The following is a 21,420-nucleotide window of genomic DNA, read 5'->3' as shown; positions in this document are numbered from 1 at the left end:
CTTCTGACATTGGTGAACACTTTAATTCATTGTCACATTTTGCACACTCCTACCTCACTGACATCAACCTTCTTGACCCCCTACTGTCCAGATTTCGCTCACTACACTCCACTGAAACTGCCCTACTGAAACTCACTATTGACCTACTAACTTCAAACCAATGGCCACTACTCCATTCTCACACTACTCGTCCTCTCTGCAGCCTTTGATACTGTTGATCATCCCCTAGTCCTCAAAAAACTCCACTCTCTTGGCCTTCAAGACTTTGCTCTCTCCTGGTGCTCCTCCTATCACAGTGCTCCTTCAGTGTGACTAATGCCGCATACACACGATCAAACAATCGGGTGGAAAAGTCCGGCAAACTGAAGTCCGCCGGACAATCCCCCCGTGTGTAGCCTCCGACATACTTCTTTGACCCGAAAGTACGGCGGACTTAGAAAGTAGTTTTGCACTCCAATCTTCCCGCCGGACTCGCATTTCGGCGGACAATCCGGCCGTGTGTGTGCCAGTCCGCCGTACTTTTGAAATGAGCGGACTTTTCCCGCCTGGAGAAAAGTCCGCTCATTTTGAGCGGGTCTCCAGGTAGGCGGAGCCCGCAAAGGAGACGTCGCTGGCCCCGCCACCTGGTATGGACTTAAAGGGAAACCCCAACGCCAAAAAAAAATCGGCATGGGGGTCCCCCCAGGTCCACATCAGACCCTTGCCCGAGCACGCTACCCGGCCGGCTAGGAAAGGGGGGGACAAGCAAGCACCCCCCCTCCTGAGCCATACCAGGCCGCGTGCCCTCAACATGGGGGGTGCCTTGGGGAAGGGGGGGCCTCGTGGCCCCCCCACCCCAAAGCACCTTGTCCCCATGTTGATGAGGACAAGGGCCTCTTCCCGACAACCCTTGCCGTTGGTTGTCGGGGTTTGCGGGCGGGGGGCTTATCGGAATCCGGGAGCCACCTTTAATAAGGGGGCCCCCGGATACCGGCCCCCCACCCTATGTGAATGAGTATGGGGTACAATGTACCCCTACCCATTCACCTGTAAAATAAAGTACAAAAAAAAACACAACACACAAGATAAAATAGTTTATTGCACAGCTCCGGGGGTCTTCCGTCTTCGGGGGGGTCTTCTCGCCGGACTCCTCCGCTATCTTCTTGTAGCTCTTTTGCTAGCGGAGGAGCTCGGCTTTCTTCCTCGCCGCCGCCCTTCTTCCGACTTCGGGGGTCTTGTCCCCCACTTCGGTTCTTCTGCCGGGCCACCGCGCCTTCTTATAGCTCTTTTACAGGCGGTGGCCCGGTCTGCTGTCGCTGTCGCCGCCGCCGCCTTCTGTTCTTCTGTTCTCCTCTTCTTCTTCTTCTGATGTTGCCTCGTCGAGTCCTCCGCTAACAATGGCTCTGACCGGGCGCGCGGCGACTTATATAGGGACATCCCGGATGATGTCCCCGCCCATTATGGTGTCACAGTCCCAGAGGATGCTGGGACTGTGACATCATAATAGGCGGGGACATCAGCCGGTGATGTCCCTATATAAGTCGCCGCGTGCCCGGTCCCCGTCATTGTGAGCGGAGGACTCGACGAGGCAACATAAGAAGAAGAGAAGAGAAGAACAGAAGGCAGCGTCGGCGACAGCGACAGCGGCGGCAGAAGAACCGAAGTGGGGGACAAGACCCCCGAAGTCGGAAGAAGGGCGGCGGCGAGGAAGAAAGCCGGGCTCCTCCGCTAGCAAAAGAGCTACAAGAAGATAGCGGAGGAGTCCGGCGAGAAGACCCCCCCGAAGACGGAAGACCCCTGGAGCTGTGCAATAAACTATTTTATCTTGTGTGTTGTGTTTTTTTTTGTACTTTATTTTACAGGTGAATGGGTAGGGGTACATTGTACCCCATACTCATTCACATAGGGTGGGGGGCCGGTATCCGGGGGCCCCCTTATTAAAGGGGCCTCCCGGATTCCGATAAGCCCTCTGCCCGCAGACCCCGACAACCAACGGCCAGGGTTGTCGGGAAGAGGCCCTTGTCCTCATCAACATGGGGACAAGGTGCTTTGGGGTGGGGGGCTGCGAGGGCCCCCCTTCCCCAAGGCACCCCCCATGTTAAGGGCACGCAGCCTGGTACGGCTCAGGAGGGGGGGTGCTCGCTCGTCCCCCCCTTTCCTGGCCGGCCGGGTAGCGTGCTCGGACAAGAGTCTGATGTGGACCTGGGGGGACCCCCACGCCGATTTTTTTTCAGCGTTGGGGTTCCCCTTTAAGTCCATACCAGGTGGTGGGGCCAGCGACGTCTCCTTAGCGGGCCCCGCCTACCTGGAGACCCGCTCTAAATGAGCTGACTTTCCTCCACGTGTTTGGGCGAGTCCGTTCATTTCAAAAGTAGGGCGGTTAGTACGGCGGACTTAGTACACCGTATTAGTCCGCTGAAAAAGTGCCGTGTGTAGGCAAGTTTCCGACGGAAAGTCTGGCGGGAAGTCCGCCAGACTAAGTACGTCGGATAGTAGGCTACGTGTGTACGCGGCATTATAACTCTGTTTCCTCCTCTCCACTTTCTCTTTCTTTATGGGTCCATCAAGGTTCTGTCCTCAGACCCCTTCTTTTGTCCATTTACATCTCCTCCCTTGGTCAGTTAATAAACTCCCATGATTTCAAGTACCACCTCTATGCTGACGACACACAAATCTATCTCTCTACTCCTCATCTCACTCCTTCAGTCTCCTCTCACATTACTAACTTACTAACTGACATATCAGCAAGGATGTCACACTACTTCCCTGAACTCAATCTTTCTATAACTGAGCTCATAATTTTTCCTCCCCCCCCCCCCCCCCAACTTCTCCATCAAGATCGATTATACAACCATCAGTCCCTCCCCTCATGCCAGGGTGCTAGGTGTAATCTTAGACTCTGACCTGTCCTTTCAGCCCCAAATCCAGTCACTGTCAAAAAATACACCCCTTTCTAACCATTGACACCATTAAGCAAATTATTCACTCCCTTGTTATCTCTCACCCTGACTATTGTAATTCCCTCCTCATTGGCCTACATCTCCGCCAGCTATCCCCTCTTTAGTCTATCATGAATGCCGCTGCCAGACTCCACCTTACCAACCGTTCAGTGTCCACCACTCCTCTCTGCCAATCCCTCCACTGGCTTCCCATTGCCCAATGAATAAAATTCAGAACACTAACAATAACATTCCTATTAAATTTTCCTGCAAACAAACAATGCTCCCATGACTTCACACAATTGCTTAGTGCTCATAGTACTCTCACCTCTGTGTAATGTTAAGTCAGCCTTGTAGGTATCTATGGTGTAGCAGGCTTCCACTTCCAGACTCATGATTACCAGGTCGCTCAAAGTTCCGGGTGTCACTTCCGGTACACTCTGTACTTCCGGCGATGCCCTGCGCGTTACGTCACATCACATGACTTCATCAGAGGAACTAGATTGGATCTCAAATGATCATATTTGTATGCGGTAACAGGAAGTTGATTGGCGGCTATTTTCTTGAAGACAATGTCTTCAATGACATAGCAGCTAATTTCTTGGTTTGACAAAAAGAGTGTCATGGTTATGCAGTAATCTTTCTCTGCCAGCTTACCTCTCCTCCATGTGTTCACCTTTAGAGGCCAGCCACCCTCACCTGACTGCTTATATAATCTTCCCTCAGCATAGCTCCACCTCAGCCTCTAATTAGGAACACTATATTAACCTGTGCATTGCAAGCCAACCTGGCTGATCAACCATTGTGTGTATAGCTTTTGTGTGCTACTTGCTGTGTCTCCTACGTCTGATTCCAGTTACCGATCTTGGCCTGTTCTCGACTATCCCTGTCTACTAGTGACCCTGACCTTAGGTGTGTTCTATGTTTATCCTTGTCTGCTAGTCTCCCCGACCTTGGCTTATCCCTTTACTATCCTTGTTGTTCCAGCCTGCTGCTTCCTTCCTCTTTCTCCTTTAGTCTACCGTGAGCGTGAGCTGTGAGACCCTGGGGGGCCAGGGCCTGGAGCCAGACTGCAGCGCAGTCCATCCTCACCACTAGAGGCTCTGGTGAACACCTATTGGCTCTTAGACTCCGCACCCTGGGAAATCTATGCTCTCGTTCCCAGTGGGCTCTGTGTTGATGCTCCAGTAGACCTACTTCCTGAACCTCCCAGAGTTCAATCCACAGCAGTCAGTCCCAGGGTCCACTACCTTAGCGGTGCACTCCTGACTTCTACATAGTGCATCTGTCACCTGGACTCAGGTGACCTGACAAACAGAGTAATATATCTAGCCCATATTGTATACATAAGGCAGAAGAAATGGTCAGTGGTAATCATAATGGCCACCTGCTAATTATACAAAATAACATAAAAATAGAAAAAAATATGAGGATAAAAAACATACCTTAAATATATATGGCTCTATCGTCAAATGTGGGTGGAATATCGTAAATATCCGGACATCAGTAATGAGTATATGGCCGAAAAAAACATATGACAAGAAGTAATTAGTTTGCGCTATGGATAAGCAACAGAAAAATACCATAAAAGAAAGAAAGAGGGCTGCCACTATCCAAGGTTCACAACCATAAGTCCCCTTTCACACCACACCACCCATAGCACGGGCGGTAAAACGCAGCGATTTTTAGTGGCGTTTTACCTCCGGATTTGCGGCGCATTTCGGCCGCTAGCGGGGCACTTTTACCCCCCGCTAGCGGCCGAGAAAGGGTTAAAACCGCCTGCAATATGCCGCAATAGCGTCGTTTTGCCGGCGGTATTACAGCGCTGCCCCATTGATTTCAATGGGGAGGAGCGGTAAACACACCGCTCCTTCACCGCTCCAAAGAAGCTGCTCCCTGACGTCCTGCCAGCACACCGCTGTAGTGTGAAAGCCTTCGGGACTTTCACACTACATACAATGGTGCAGCTTCTTTAGGGCGGATTGCAGGCGCTATTTTTAACGCTATAGCGCCTGCAAAACGCCCTTGGTGTGAAAGGGGTCTAAGTTGGAACAAAATGCAAAAATAAAAATATAGATAGTAAGGGCGCTCTACTCTGATCATAAATCCCCAATGAGGAAATTGGTAAGTACTTCTTCTAAAAATCAAAAAAACATGTAAAGGGCTTCTTCTAAAAATCTGTGCCAAAAATTATGTATAAAAAGTGCAATGTGCAAATTTAGTGCATAACAGTAAAGTGCATGTATTAAAAAAACAAACACAAAAAAAAAACGATGGCTTTTCAGTTCTAATGATGGTCAGGAAAGGAACATAACCTTGCAGATCCCTGAGATGAGAAACAGCTGTTTTGGGACTGGCATATAGAAGAAATTCCTGGACCAGTGTTTAGCAACACAGTGGCTAATACTGTGGAGGCGCTTCTACCCCTGCAGGGGCAGGGAAGTCGGTGAGTGCAAGATTCACCTGTTGCACGGATATCGCACCGGGTTTTTACCCCCCAAGCAATATTTGCACTTGACACTTTGCACTTTTGGACCTCTTTTCACATTTTTCAGCACTGCTAGTTATGGACACTGGTTTTAAAGCATTTGCATCACTTGTTTGTGTAATTTAACATTATGCACTTGTCATTTTAAATACAATGGTGGTGTCTTATTTTTTCATTTTTTCATTTTCAATTTCTTTATTTTTATTTTTATCCTGCATTTTACTTGTTTTTACATTTATTATTTTTCATCACGGGGTACAATTTAATATTTAATATATTATCATTCATTAGTAGTTGATAGATATCTAAGAATGTCTTTTTTGCATATTGTGTGACGCTTTGGTTCATTATATAGTTTTGTTGTGTTTTTTTTGTTTTTTTTTAATACATGCACTTTACTGTTATGCACTAAGTTTGCACATTGCACTTTTTATACATAATTTTTGGCACAGATTTTTAGAAGAAGCGCTTTACATGTTTTTTTGATTTTTAGAAGAAGTACTTACTAATTTCCTCATTGGGGGTTTATGATCAAAGTAGAGCGCCCTTACTATCTATATTTTTATTTTTGCGGAAAAAAAACATATAATCAGGCACTGATAGAAGAAGCAAGACTGCTATATATTGTTGATGAGAAAAGATATTTAGCAGTTTATACTTACTAACATTGCATAATATTGCATTTCCATGTTCTGTGTACGGTGGGAGACCAGATATAGTGAATGCAGGATCCTGGGTTTTGTAACACTTTAATAAAGTGGAATTCCCTCTCCCATGAAGTGGTATTAGATGTGAGTGTTGATAACTTCAAAAAGCTTTTAGAAGAAAAATATACAGAGCTATGGGATTGTTAGAGAATAAAAAGCACACACATAGTTCGAACTTGATGGACCTTCAACCCTTATAAACCATGTAACTACTTTAACTTTACATCTGCTACTCTATTCACCCTAGCATGTTTTGACACACTGCAGTGCATAAATATTGCATTTTTATGCAGTATGCAACACTGCATATGTATCATGTGAACAGGGCACATTTGTTTTATATGTGACCTTGCATTGAGCCTTCTTTGATCTATGCAGATCAAAACAGCTGATTGGACATGACAGAAATCAGTCCTTAAACAATTTGCACAGAGTAGGTGTCTAATAAAGGATCACTCTGAAACTGCGGCAGCCTTAATCATCAGCATATATGGATCATATGTGAAGTCTTTAGCAAATTGCTGACATGTATTCCTCCTAAACACGGACTTTATCTCAGATAACACAACGCATTAACATGGTATATAGAGATATGAGGCTTTTTAAACATGCAGAATATAACCTTCAAAAATATGCACAAATACAATCTCAACCATGGTTATAAAGAGTACTTTAGCATTAACAGCCCTATGATCTATTAACAAATAGATGTGTGCAAAAAATGAATATACAAAATATATATTAAATGATTATATCAATAAAATTAGCACTACTAGGACCAATAATCCATTAATAACATCAAAGTCCCAAAGATAAGATAAAAGTTCATAAAGTGAGTGAAGTGCTCCAGGAATCCTCAGAAATATGGAAAAGTACTTCACAGAGTTTACACCCACACCATGCAGACGGAGAAAGCCTTGTGCTCAATGTGACCCCCTTTGGTTGTGCACTTACCCCTTAAAGGGTTAAGCAGAGGTGCTTCAAAACTCTCACAACATGCTGCTCATATGTTTGTCATGGACTGCAGACACACGCCCGTCAGAGCAATACCCAGCCAGGTCATCTAGACATCTATTTTTCTCTTTAGGATGGAAATTCACTCTCACAATTCACTTTTAATTTAGTTTTTGCTGTCTGCTGATCTGATGGTCAACTTGCACGTTTCCAGCTGCCCTGCTAGCAGTTGGCAGCCCCCAGAGGCATCCTACGACCTTTTATCCCGACAATTGCTGCATTAGATCGAAGGTGAATGGCAGTTGGTATCCAGAGCCACTGCCAGCTCTTGGTGTCTGCAATGTACTGTATACAGCAGATCCGCACTTTGTGTCTCAGAGTAAGTGCAATCTCACAGAAGGATGATAGAAAAGCAGAAAGCCCTCCTAGAAATCACCAGCTTTTGGCTTTCAGGGAATAGCTATCCAGTCCTGCAGTGCTGAATAAAAAAGACAAGCCCCCCTAAACTGACAGCATCCTTAAATCAGGTAGAGATAGGCCTCCCTCAGTGTGTGGAACAGTGATGTGCTCTAGCAGTGCTGGAAGACTCTGTGATCTCCTTTTAGTTAACATCTCTATCCAGATCTCTTTTCTGAATAGGAATACAGAATATAACTTTTCCATATGCAAACATCTCCATATTATTGGAGCTTATACATCACAGCCAGATGGCCATGTTAATGCATATGTCAAAGCAAAAAATAGTACATCTCTTCAGTACATGTGCATTTTCTGTGTTTTATCCCTTAGAAGATCCTGCAAGTACAGAAAAAGTACCTGTTGATCTGCCAGAAATGCACACCCCACTTGAGCCCTGTTGTGTGCTGACAAAACACAGCTTTTTTTTTGGACTGAGTGGTGTCGGCCCTGATAAATTACTCAACCATCACCCACTCTCAGATCTCCACAACATAAAAATGAAATATTCCATAGTTCAAGATAATAACTTGGATGGCTCTTTGAAATAAAACCGCTCTGAAGTTCTGACAAGATCAACAGGTTTTATTTTGCAGCTATCAAACTGATATACCAAAATGCTTCAAATGGCATAATAAACAGACCAAAAGGTAGAAAATAAGGCAACTTAGGCGTGCGCACAGGCTGTGCTAGGTGTGCCTAGGCACACCCTAATCACCCCATGTGCGTTTAGTATTATCGCTCTATGTGCCGGCAGGAAGATGGGAAAGATCCCCCTCTTCCCGGTTTATGGTTATGAATCTATTCAGAAGCAAAGCACAGAGCGGCATGTCTGGTGTAGCCATAATATATACTGTTACCTCCATGCTTCTGACTAAAGCTGGCCATATACCAATAGAATTGCATTCAGAAATGTTTGTTTTTGGAACAGACTTTTAATGTTCTAATAGTGGAGTCAAATCAATGATCATTTAAAGCCATAATGACAAAAAAAAAGTTGAAGGAGCAGGAAGTGAATGTGGTTTTCATTCAGAATATCTCATTCATCCGAAATTGAATGTCAGAAGCAAACTAAGCCCTTGTACACACGGTCGGACATTCCGACAACAAAATCCGTCGGATTTTGTCCGACTGATTTTTTCCGAAACTTGTGTTGCATACACACGGTCGGACAAAGTTGTCGGAAAATGCGATCGTTTGTAACATGATGACGTTATTTCGTTACGACGGGACTAAGTTCAGGCTAGTAGCCAATAGCTTTGGTCTAGGAATTTGATCTGAGCATGCATGGCACTTTGTCCGATCGGAATTCTCTACACACAATCAGACAAAGTCCGATCGGATCATGTTGTCGGAAAGTTTTATAGCCCAGCTCTAAAACTTTGTCCGTCGGATATTCCAATGGAAACAGTCTGATGGAGCCCACACACAGTCGGATTATCCGACAACACGGTCCGATCTGACATTTTCCGTCCAAATGTTTATTTTTTTTTAATTAAAATCTTGCTTGCTGCTTTTTGATGTACTTTCATCAAAACACACATTATATAGAGTTCAGTGACAGCGCACGTAAAGCATATTTAAAACGCTCCTAAAGTGCACTGCACAGATGTAAACCCAGCAATAAATGTGTAAGTACAACATTTCTCAAGTGTCTGATGGTGTTATCAAATGTACTGACAAGATTTTACGTATGAAAATTAATTTGAAAAAGCTACCAGTGTATGGCCAGCTTTACTACACTGTTTACACTGAAATATTATAGAACAACATTTAAGCCCAATCACTAATATCATTTATACTTAAAGTGGAGTTTCGCCCACCCCTTTAAAAATTAAAAGTCAACAGCTACACATACTGTAGCTGCTGACTTTTAACATTAGGACACTTACCAGTCCTTGAGCCCGGCAATGACGGCACCACAGCCGATGTTTACAGCGCAATGCGCTCTCTCACTGGCCCATCAGAAGGGGAGGGAGGAGGGGGGACGAGCTGCTGACATAATTCACTGCGGCCCGATCTCCCGGAAGTGGGGACAGGGTGCCTGAAATAAAGAAATCATATAAGCGGAAGTTCCATTTTTGGGTGGAACTCTGCTTTAAATACAACTCGCCAAATGATCTATTCATGGAAAGTGCACACAGTTCTAGACTTTATTACCGCACCTGGTCTGATTCACCTAACAGCATGAATGACTCTCACCATTGTATTTTTCCTTTTGCAGCAACTGACCAATCATATTCGAGACACACTTCCAGGCCTGCGGAACAAGCTGCAGAGCCAGCTCTTGTCCATTGAGAAGGAAGTGGACGAGTACAAGAATTTCCGTCCGGATGATCCAACTCGTAAAACCAAGGCCTTGCTCCAGTGAGTAGCGCTTAGTGTGATATATAGCAAGCTGTATGGTTTCTGGAAAATCATTGCTTTCAGTGATATTTGGTAGTTTTCTATTAAGGCAGAAGTAAAGGCAAAGTTTACCCTTAATGGGTCTCCAGTCCTTTGGAGTGTTTGCAGGAAGAGTGAAAGCTGATGATGAAGGTTTTGAGAACTGGTTGTGTAGATCCAACCATGCCATACAGGAAATATTTTTACGAAATGGGATTAGGTAAGCATATGACTTGGGGGGGGGGGGGGGGAGCTGATGAATGCCATCACACTTAAAAGTAGCTGCACAAAAATTGCAGTTACACTTCAAAGCATTCAAATCCCACCCTCAGCCCCTCCATCAAAAAGGGCTAAAAATGCTCATAGGCAAATAACGGACAGTTTTCAGTTGGATTGGACGTAAGTCGCATGTCTAAGTCCAGTGTAGAACAGTCTGTGGCACATTTACTTAATGTATGCCTAATAAAAGAATCTTTTCCTGCGGGAATAAAAACTTACAATTAGTCATAGTGATTTTCCAACCTACTAGAAAACCTCTGTCGGCAGCCTTGTGCCATGTCCAGTACATGGTTTGATTACTTGTATAAGCAACGCTAGCAAAAAAAAAAAATGTCCAGCTGTAGAGTTTTGCTGTGTTAATATTGCTACTTACAGGATGATCCATCCTTTTCACAATCAGGTCAGCTTAATCTCCCATGATGGATGTAAACTTAGCTGTTTTTCAGTTGGCCGAGCAGCAGATATATAGTTGTATTGAAGTACTACTGCTTGCTTATTCCTAATACACTTGTGAAATAAAATATTGTTGCAATCAATCAGATCCCAGCTGTTATTTTTCCAATTTAGGTGTGAAGGTAGACATATTAACTTCGAGGGCTGGAGGTCTGGCATTGCTGTTTTTCAGCACAGAGCTTCAAAGGCAGAATGCAATGACCAACACTAAGGCCGCGTACACACGGGCGGACTGTCTGACGGACTTGGTCCGCTGAAACGTGTTTCAGCGGACAGTCCGCTCGTGTGTGGGCTTCAGCGGACTTTTTTAGCGGACAGTCTGGCGGACTAAGTCTTTCGGAATTTCCGTAATATTGTCCGTCCAACTTTGGTTTCAGCGGACAGTCCGCTCGTGTGTAGGCAAGTTGGACGGACTAAGTATGGCGCATGCTCAGAAAGGATTTACACGGCCGAAGGTTGCATTGCAGTGTATTGGACATCATATTTCTAGTCCCGTCGTACGTGCTGTACACGTCATTGCGCAAGCTTTCAGCGGACTGTCTGTTCATCGTGTGTGGTCAAGTCCGTTCATTCAAAAGTAGGACGGACTGTCTGTCGGATTGTCTGACGGACTTAGTTGGATGGACAGTCCGCCCGTGTGTACGCGGCCTAAGGCCACTAAACCTTTTAGCAACCTTAAACTAGAACCAAAGGCAAAACTTTTTTTTTATTTTGGATAGAATAAGGGTGCAAGGTTTTTTTTTTCCTATTAGGCAGGTTTCCCTTCATTCCCTTCATTCCCTGCACCATAACTAAATCACAAAGTGAGAAAAAGTCCCTCTAAATTGTGGGAATCCTTAGTTGTCATCAGGTTCACCAGAACTAGCATCTCCATTTGAAAATATCCCCACTATCCCTATTCTGGGGACAACACAAAATTTGGGATATTTTCTTTCACTTTCATTGATAACGGTAAATGGAAGTAATAGAAAGGGTCGGTTCACACTAAGACGACTTGTCAGGCGACTTAGCCGCCTGACAAGTCTCTCCAACTTAGAAAAAGGTTCCTGTACGACTTTAGGGGCGACTTGAGGTGACTTGCATTGACTAATATACAGAAGTCATTTTGAAAGTCGCCGCAGCGGTCGCATCCAGGTCGCCTGAGGCCGTCGTGCTGTAAGTCGTGCTGCCTCAGTGTGAAGCGGACCAAAGGGTAAATCTCCCTGATAGGGTCTCAGACAGCAATAAAAACCTGACAGGTGTTCTAATCATTCTCCACTCTATCCAACACTAAAAAACATGTTTTGCCTTTAGTTATACTTTAATACTATCCCTCTCTGTAATCATAACTTACTTTCCATGTAACCCCAACACTAACCTTCATTGTGACATTAACCCACTGTGTAAATCAACCCTAACCCTAATTGTAGTCCTAACACCAACCCACTCTGTAAACTTCACAGTTACCCTCCCTGTAACGCCAACACTGATCCACCTTGTAACCCTAACATTCATATAATTCTTACACTGAACTGACTTGGAACTGAACCTGTAACCCTGTCACTAACCTTCCCTGTAACCTCAACCCTAACACTAGCCCTTTTTGTAACAATAACCCTAATTTGTAATCCTAACCCCAATATTTGATATAACCCATACACTAAATATATTTGTAACATAGCACTCATTTTGTAACCCTTAGGCCGCGTACACACAGGTGGATTGTCTGTCCAACTTAGTCCGCTGAACCGTGTTTCAGCGGACAATCCGCTCGTGTGTGGGCTTCAGCGGACTTTTTCAGCAGACTGTCTGACGAACAAAGTCTTACGGAATTTCCGTAATTTTGTCCGTTCAAACTTGGTTTTGTCCGTCCAAACTTGGTTTCAGCGGACAGTCCGCTCGTGTGTAGGCAAGTTGGACGGACTAAGTATGGCGCATGCTCAGAAAGGATTTACACGGCCGAAGGTTGCATTGCAGTGTATAGGACGTCGTTTTTCTAGTCCCGTCGTTCGTGCTGTACACGTCATCACGCACGCTTTCAGCGGATTGTCTGCTCATCGTGTGTGGTCAAGTCCGTTCATCCAAATTTTGAACGGACTGTCTGTCGGATTGTCTGACGAACTTAGTTGGGCAGACAATCCGCCCGTGTGTACGCGGCCTTACACTAACTATCTCTAACCCTCCCTGTAAATCTTGCACTAACCTTCCCTGTAATCCCAACCCTAACCTTAACCCTCCTTGTTTTCATAACACCCATTCTCCCCCTGATCACTAACCCTTCCTGTAACCTCCACAACACCCCCCCCCCCCCCATGTAATGCAAACCCTTAACCCCTTGTTTGTATGTCTGTCTCTCCTCCACCAGGATCTTTTGTGTTAAGGGCTAACCCTTCCTGTCCCAAAACATATCAGTGTACTGTTTCAAAGAAGGTTGTCTCCAGATTGAATGTTATAGGCTATACAGGCATGTTTCTTTCCATGGCTTTAATACTGAACTCTGGGATAAACAGTTATTATCTAAATTTAAGAGGCATGTGTTTTCTTACTGAAGAAGTGTTATGTGTATTTCTTCCAGATCTGTGCAGTCAAATAAGCATGAAGCTTTGTCTCTGTGCAGGAGCCTTCTATATTAAAGACCAGTCGCCGCTGCTCTCTCTCCATGTGCAGGGTGACTGGTCTTGTATTTCCCCCTATGTAGTTTTCTGCAGGCAGCCTGTACTTGGTGGACCTGCCGAGTCCCTCCTACAGCTCTGCATTCTGCACAGTCTATATGTAGCACAGTGGTGGTGTCAGGGCTACTTATACAGGGTATTACTTGGGTTTGCAAAGGCATTTGGTACACGAGTGGATTCATATTCTTTGTGATTATTTAAGAATACATATAAATGAAAAATGTTGCACTAGGGGTTCAGCTGTAATATGAGTTCAATATTTTCTTTCCCTTCTCCTCTACAGAATGGTGCAGCAGTTTGCTGTTGACTTTGAAAAACGTATTGAAGGTTCTGGGGATCAGATTGACACTTATGAGCTGTCCGGGGGTGCTCGGATTAATCGAATATTTCATGAACGCTTCCCCTTTGAGTTGGTGAAGGTAAAACTTGCCACTTTTGTATGCACTTCTCTAAAAAATAAAATAAATCACTTAATTTAGTCTTGAAAAATCCAAGTCTGAACCTTCTACATGTCCTGTTTAGTGATGCAAAGCAATGGAGACTTCTGTGCAGTAACTACAAAGCCAGTTCTACTTCAGGTTTAGCTTACAATGGGGATACAGATAAATGTTGTCCGCTAGCTGTTATGTTTTACAGCACATCTTTGTTTGTACTACATATTTAGGCTGCATACACAAGGGAATTTTTTTAAATGTTAGCTCATACACAGTACCCTCAGGAGCATCACTGAGCAAGCATTGCTTTCCAATAATTATTGGCTTTCAAGGAGAAACACATTACAGGTTATGTTTCATAGCCATCCAAAGCATCACATCATCAGACCAGCAAAATTCCAGTCAACATAATAGTACTATACCATATTTAGGGATAAAGGCTACACAAATTATATCATCTCTGCATCTCTGTCCATCAATAAAGTTTTATAACGTGGAACAGGAAAACTTTGGATCGGCATCACACCCTCACAGGAAGTAAAGTAAAAAGTCTTTATTGAAGCATAAATATAATAAAAGCAATGGATGGGTACAGGCAAGGGAAATGTAGGTAGGTTGAAAAATATTCAACTTAGAAGCTGAGGATTTAGAGAGCCAGGTCGCTTTCTCTTCTTATTTTTCCCTTTTGTTACTTTGTAGATTTGTTAGAAGTGGGTGCAGCTAGGGAGATGCTGGTTTCTTACCCCTGACCACCTCCATTATCTCTACTCTTGGTCATCTTATTCTCGGTTTCTGTGCAATATTAGACCAGATAGCCAGGAGCATCTCTTTTGAGTTCAGTTTACTTGCATTAGGCCAGAACATTGGGAACCTCGGCATATTTACAGTATAGATTATGTTTAGGCTGTGACCTTATTTTCCTGGACTGTTTAAAAACTTTGGAGGAAAGAGACTGCTGCTCACAGGTGATATAATTGGTAACACTCCAAGGGTGCTTCTGTGAGGTGGGTTGCACGCCCTACCACTGCAGCAGAAACCATGGAACAGGAAAACTTTGGATCAGCAGCACACCCACACAGGAAGTAAAGTAAAAAGTCTTTATTGAAGCATAAATATAATAAAAGCAATGGATGGGTACAGGCAGGGTAAATGCAGGTAGGTTTCATACTGTAGAAGTGCTTTGTCAAAACCACAAGATTGCAAAAGCCATAGTCTCTCTTATAACACATATAACACATGATAGCACAGGTGCAAATCATCAGATTGAACTCAGCAATTGCAAACACAAAAGAATAAAATCTGTTTAAGAAAAGATGCTTAAAAAACAAAAGACAAAAACACAGAAAAGATTCTATTCAATATCTACTTAAGGACCGGGTCTCTTTTTCAGACTCGGTGTTTACAAGTTAAAAACATATTTTTTTGCTAGAAAATTACGTAAAACCCCCAAACATTATAGTTTTTTTTTCCAACACCCTAGAGAATGAAATGGCGGTCGTTGCAATACTTTCTATCACACCGTATTTGCACAGTGGTGTTACAAGCGCACTTATTTTTTTTTAAATACACTTTTTTTGTATTAAAAAATAAGACAACAGTAAAGTTAGCCCTATTTTTTTCCTATATTGTGAAAGGTAATGTTACGCTGAGTAAATTTATTGAGATACTCCTGCCTATCTGGTCTAATATTGCACAGACACTGAGAATAAGATGACCAAGAGTAGAGATAATGGAGGTGGTCGGGTGTAAGAAACCCTCATCTCCCTAGCTGCACCCACTTCTAACAAATCTACAAAGTAACAAAAGGGAAAAATAAGAAGAGAAAGCGACCCGACTCTCTCAATCCCCTGAACTGATGGACCACCAGAGGAAAGATGTTCTATTCGTCAGGAGCCCCTCAGCTTCTAAGTTGAATATTTTTCATCTACGGTACCAATGTCCTTTTAAAGAAATTCTGTTTATCATTACCATAATACAGATCCTAAAGCCACCCAGTGAGATGCTTAAAAAAAGAGAAAGGCCAGATCCCTGCAATTGGAGATCTGCTATACTCTGATGCTTTCCTTCACTGCTGCATTCTGTGGGGTTGGAGGGTGGTTTCACAGTTTGTGGTGGGGGACACAGGCATCTGACATTTCTACAAGTATCTAATGCTGCAAGTTCTGATGGAGGCTGCAGCACTGGAATGGAGAGAAGGCAGGAGACACGAGACACTGGACAGGTGAGCTTATTACTTCTATTGCAGGAAACTGGCCTTTCAATCTTAAGTGATTCGCAGGGTCACTTTAATAGAAGTCATGCCAGTAGCTTTCAACAAACCAATTATTAGGTATTGGTGGACATTTATCAAGTTTCAGCATTGCTAAAACACTCCCATTAAGATCTACGTTCAGTAACTGCTAGAACTGAGGGTGCTTTGTAGTCTTTAAGAAAGCTGCTTGATGCTTTTTTCAAAGAAATCTGTTATCTTTTTATACCTAGCTAAGTAACAGTGATGCGTATAACAGGTGTTTCGATAGCAAAGCCTGACCTCACCTCCCCATCCCCAATCCACCCCCCCACCCCATCCCCAGTCCACCTCCCCCCCATCCCCAATCCACCTCCCCATCCCCAGTCCACCTACCCATCCCCAGTCCACCTGCCCATCCCAAATCCACCTCCCCTTCCCAAATTCACCTCCCCACCCTCAATCCACCTCTGCACTCATATGGAAAACCTGAACTCACTCCTTTCACACCTGCCACACTGCAAAGCATGGAACATGAGCCAAGGTAAGCGCTATCACAGTGGTGGCATTGGTAGTGTGTATGGATGTGTCTAGCCCTACGCAAGTATCAACTTTCATAAAGTTGGTATTTGCATAGGATTTTTTGGAGGCTCCAGTAGCACATTACAGAGGCAGCTGACCATGTCAAAATAGGAGCAGGAACCTTATGCTGCAGACTCTTTGGAATCACTGCTATTTTGATACTTACCTATACTGTACAGTACTGATACTTGTAATGCTTTGTACACTTTTTCTGAACCTGGTGCTCTTCAGACTAATGTTTATTAGATTTAACTATATGTCTCTGTTTACTGGGCCTAAACTAGCTACAGTTTTTTTGTATAAAAATAAAGTAACTAGTAAAATAATTTTCTAATCATATGGTACAGGACACAGGTCTTGTATTTTTAGACCATGGGATTTATGCAGCTACTGTACTTTCATGTGAAAACTTGCTGGAGTTGCCCCCAGAGCACACCATATAACCACATCCACATCTTTTTAGGTGATGGACCTCTGGACCTCCTCTGGAGAAATATTTCTTTTTTCAAATAATATTTTTTTTTTATCTGAAACTTCTATCAAGACCTAATTACTCACTGCACTGGACTATCTAGCAGTTTTAAGGACCAGGTAAATTTGGTGTGTATCTTGGGGACTGTACCCAAACCCCACTCTGGAATGTTTCAGGCCCTGGATCCTACATTAGGTACTCACCTTGGTATGTAGTGAATCACAGGGGCGGACTGACCATTGGGCCACCCGGGCACTGCCCGAGGGCCCCGGGCCACTAGGGGGCCCCATCAGGGTTTCCAGCCTCAGTAAAACCAGGGACAGTATGTAAAAATTTGTGGGCTTTTTTTTACATCTGTCTCTGAAATGTCCCTTACCAACATCCTTTTGGTCTAAAAATCCCGAGATTATAGCTGCCCCACCTCTCCAGTACCTTCTCAGCCAATAGAAACATGTCTGTGTATACTGTGCGTGTTTGTGTATACTGTGTGGCCCCATAATCTCTGATTGCCTGGGAGCCCTATAATCTCCTATTGCCCGGGGGCCCCATGAGTTGTCAGTCCACCCCTGGTGAATCATGTGTAGTTAGCTGCAGTATGCTATATAGGTCCAGGACTGTGGTCCAGTTCTGTGTTTCCCAGACCCTGAAGACCCCTTTTGAGGGGTATGTCCACTGACCTATACCTCTAATAGGTCAAGTATTGTGGATAAGGTGAAACAGGATTTCTCTGTGTATTTACACCTGTTCCTGGCTTTTACTAACACAATCTGCAGTGCATAGCAAGTTATGTGGTTTTTTGGGCAGAGGATTTGGATGCTATTCAATTTATTTTGGTAACCCCTGCCATTTCATCTCTTTCTTTTCTCTTCATGAGCAATTTTAATGTGGTGTTTTTTCATCTTCTATCTAATCTCAGGAGTATGGGATAACTTTGCCACTCCTCAGGGTGACGCCTTCATGTGCGCCTTTTCCCCCAAAAATGCACACAGTGGGGGGAGATTTACTAAAAATAGAGCACTCAGAATCTGGCGCAGCTGTGCATGGTAGCCAACCAGTGTCTAACTTCAGCTTGTTCAATTAAAGGTTAACTCTACTTTCATGGGGAAAAAATAGCAAATAAAGAAAAAATAATATAGTATGTACAATTGCGACACAAATCATATTGTAATTGAATGTTATTAAAAAATGACCTTTCCTTCAATCTGCAGCCACTGTAATTTTCTGAAAATGCAATGCTATATGGCTACCTGGAGGTGTTCTGTACACAGAATAGATCACCCAGGGGGGAATGTTTTTTTCTCAACAAAAGTGGAGTTATGCTTTAAGCTTTGACAATAAAACTTGAAAGCTGGTTGGTTTCTGTGAGGAGTTGCATCAAATTTGCACGCTCTAGTTTTAGTAAATCTGTCTTAGTGCGTTATCTTCTACAGGCAGACAGTCACAGGCATGCAGACATGCACAACATAAGCTTTTCAAAAAAGACCTTGTGAGATACCAAGTAAATGTACACTTATACAAAAAATTTAGCAAATTAATTAATAAATGAATTAATGAAATAGCACAAGCTGCTGATACCGGTCACATTCCCATATAAATGTGCAAAAGTAACTAAAATAATTTCATATAAAATACTGCAGTATGTATAACCATCAGAGTGAAAATAGTTCAGTCAATATTCCAAAAATACAAAAAAAAACACAAAATACAATATTATATTGTGGTGTGACATGCACTAAATATAAGTAATAAATATAGTTCTTGTAAGTGCAAAACAAAAAAAATGTAAAAAAATAAAAATGATTCCACTTGTGACTTATTTCTTTAGTCAAGCAAAAAAACTGCTGATAAACCGCTCTATCCAAGTTGATGTGCTGCAATCGCCGTTGTGACACCTCACGCGTGCCCCCCCCCCCCCCCCCAGTAGGTATAGGCTCACCTCCAGGAGTGTGATCCCCTCACCTAGGATGGGTCAAAAAATACTTGAGGCCCACCACAGGGCTCAATGAGATTCTGGTCAGCTGATTCCCACAATCTTCCAGTAACCCGCTCAACGCCCAGCATCAGAGTACATGTAGATAAGACACCACCAGTGCTTATACCGTTTTTATAAAGTTAGGAAGTTTATTTGTAAAATGCAGGGTACTCACATGTTGCTGGTGCTTTCAGCGCACCAGACTACTAAAGCTCTAATAGAACCTTTCGTTTCCAGAGACCAAAAACACTACACACTACCTCTTAGGATATTATGTAGGAAAGTATTGAAGATCCTGATTTTGTAGCAATAGCTGCAGAGGATTTTCCTTACAAGCTCCACAAGCAAAATGCTTTTTACTATGTGCGCACTAGTCTTTGTCGCCACTTTACACAGCTTAAGCCAGTTCCCTTTGGGTGCTAAGGGACCGGCTAAGCCAAACACTTCTTCCCATACATGCACAGACTGATTGTGCATCTTATAGGGGTTGGCTCAGCTCTGATAAGTATTCACTCCCCCTAAGTTTTTAGCAGACATTTATGCCATTTCAGTTCTCAATAAAAAGCTTACAGTTCCTATTGAGGATGTTCACTCCTTTAAGGATTCTGTTGCTAGATTTCTTGAAGCCCTCTTGAAGGCCTTATTTGACTTTGCAAACACAGCCCTGCAGCCAGCTATTGCTGCTATGCACATTTGCCACACTATTGCTAACTGGACAGAACATATAAATAGAGAAGTAGAGCCTGCCTTTCAGGACCCTGCACTCTTAGAACAATTACAAACTAATACCATAAGTATTGCTGTTTGGTAACCATGCCCTTAAAATTAATTTCAAGTGTCATGGAGCCACTGCTAAAATCAGTTATTGGGGGCCAGTGGAAAAAAATTCCCTGTACATTATTGGTTTTTAATACTCCCCTACAGACAGCTAAAAAGATAATTTAAGTCATGCAGCTGGATATACCAAGTGGCGTTGGCCAAAGAACTATGCAAGTACCATCAATTGATAGCTCAATCAGAAACAGCTCAAACTCTCTTGTATATTGCAAATAGTAGCACCCTCTAGCATTGGTGGTCAGTGGGAGAAATTCTCCATTACATTACTTGTCGGTAAAGAAAAACCTGATTACTTCAGTGTACTGCCCATTTACATTAATAGACATTGTAGTGCTCCCTAACATTTGTGGTTAGTTGAAAAGGCCCTTCTTACATTGGTGGTGAGTAGAGAAGGACCCCTTACACTGTAAGGGAAGACTCTGCTTTAATTTATGGTCAGTGCAAGATGTGCTCCCTTGGTGGAATAGGAAGAATGATGCCTTAACATGGTTGGTCAGTTGAAAGAATGCTTCTCACAGACAGCTGAAAAGTTCACTTGTGTCAGGGATTACTTACCTGAGACTTGGGAGCTGCTACTGGTCCTTTGTGACTGGCATGCCAGAACTTTACAGACATCATTAATCAGGAGATAAAATTCATCTCTTTTCACTGTTCAAGAAACCCCTGGCAACCTCTGGAGAAACCATAGGGTTCCATGGAACCCGATTTGAGAATGACTGCTCTAGAGAATGATTCTCCAAGTGTGTAATTAACACTATTAATGATTCTATGTTTTAGACAACACTATATCCAAATATACTTAAAAAAAAAAAAATTTGATATATGTATATCCACCAAAGTGAACGTGTTAAGAGTCCATAAGTGAAACAATGTGGTGACAAAGTGCAATATCTTGAGAAGTTATAGTGACTTCAGTGAATGCTTTGCAGAAATCCACCACCACTTGAGAGGAGGCTTACTAGATGTTATGGACCCAGTTAGGTATATACCTAGTGAGTCACACGAGTTTATTGATGTAAATCCACACGAAAAAACAGACTAAACAAAGTTCAAAAGCCAGTAGCCAATAGCTGCCCTTGCGTCGTATTTGGTCCATCGGACTAGCACACAGACGAACAGTTTTCCCGATTTTTAGTCCGTCCGACTTGAGTCCGTCAGATAGATTTGAAACATGTTTTATTTCTAGGTTAATCAGACTTTTGGGGAAAAAAAGTCCGCAGGAGCCCACACACAATTGAATTGTCCGCTGGATTACGGTCCGCCAAACCAAGTCTGCCGGAAAGTCCAATTGTGTGTACGCGGCATTAGGCATGTTTCTGAATGGGCTTATCTTTCATGAAAGAGCCGTTTCTTGTTTTGCAAAAGTGTATAAGGTAGTTTTGAGACCTTTTCTTTCCACCTCAATGAGAACCTTGTTCTCCCTTCCCTTTATCACAGCCCAAATCATTACATGGAAATTGCCTTACATTGCCTGGATGTGGTACAGGTTGTCAGGGTCTACCTGAAAGCCACAGGCTCTATTCTCAAGACTGAATCTCACTTTTTCCTACCTGTGGGCCCTTGTAGAGGGCATATTGCTTCCCATTCCACTGTTGCTTGGTGGAT

General features: G+C 43.4%; 1 protein-coding gene across 16 annotated transcripts in view; it reads left to right on the top strand.

The window, feature by feature from the left end:
- The window catches only part of DNM1 (dynamin 1), a 305,071-nt gene that overhangs the window by 146,650 nt on the left and 137,001 nt on the right, over positions 1-21,420 (top strand). For all 16 annotated transcript variants that reach the window (XR_013273564.1, XR_013273522.1, XR_013273538.1 and 13 more), the window contains exons 7-8: positions 9,748-9,890; positions 13,575-13,710. Coding sequence is in view for 13 of the 16 variants with exons in the window: in XM_077478763.1 (XP_077334889.1) it covers positions 9,748-9,890; positions 13,575-13,710 (279 nt within the window). In the remaining 3 variants the exon portion in view is untranslated. The remainder of the gene's footprint in view (positions 1-9,747; positions 9,891-13,574; positions 13,711-21,420) is intronic.

This window comes from Lithobates pipiens, unplaced genomic scaffold (assembly GCF_037356315.1).
Source record: "Lithobates pipiens isolate NorthernLeopardFrog02 unplaced genomic scaffold, aLitPip1_a1.2 Scaffold_1, whole genome shotgun sequence".
In the NCBI taxonomy this organism is placed as follows: domain Eukaryota; kingdom Metazoa; phylum Chordata; class Amphibia; order Anura; family Ranidae; genus Lithobates; species Lithobates pipiens.
The sequence above is the reverse complement of the archived record's forward strand: the minus strand, read 5'-3'. Positions and strand labels throughout refer to the sequence as shown.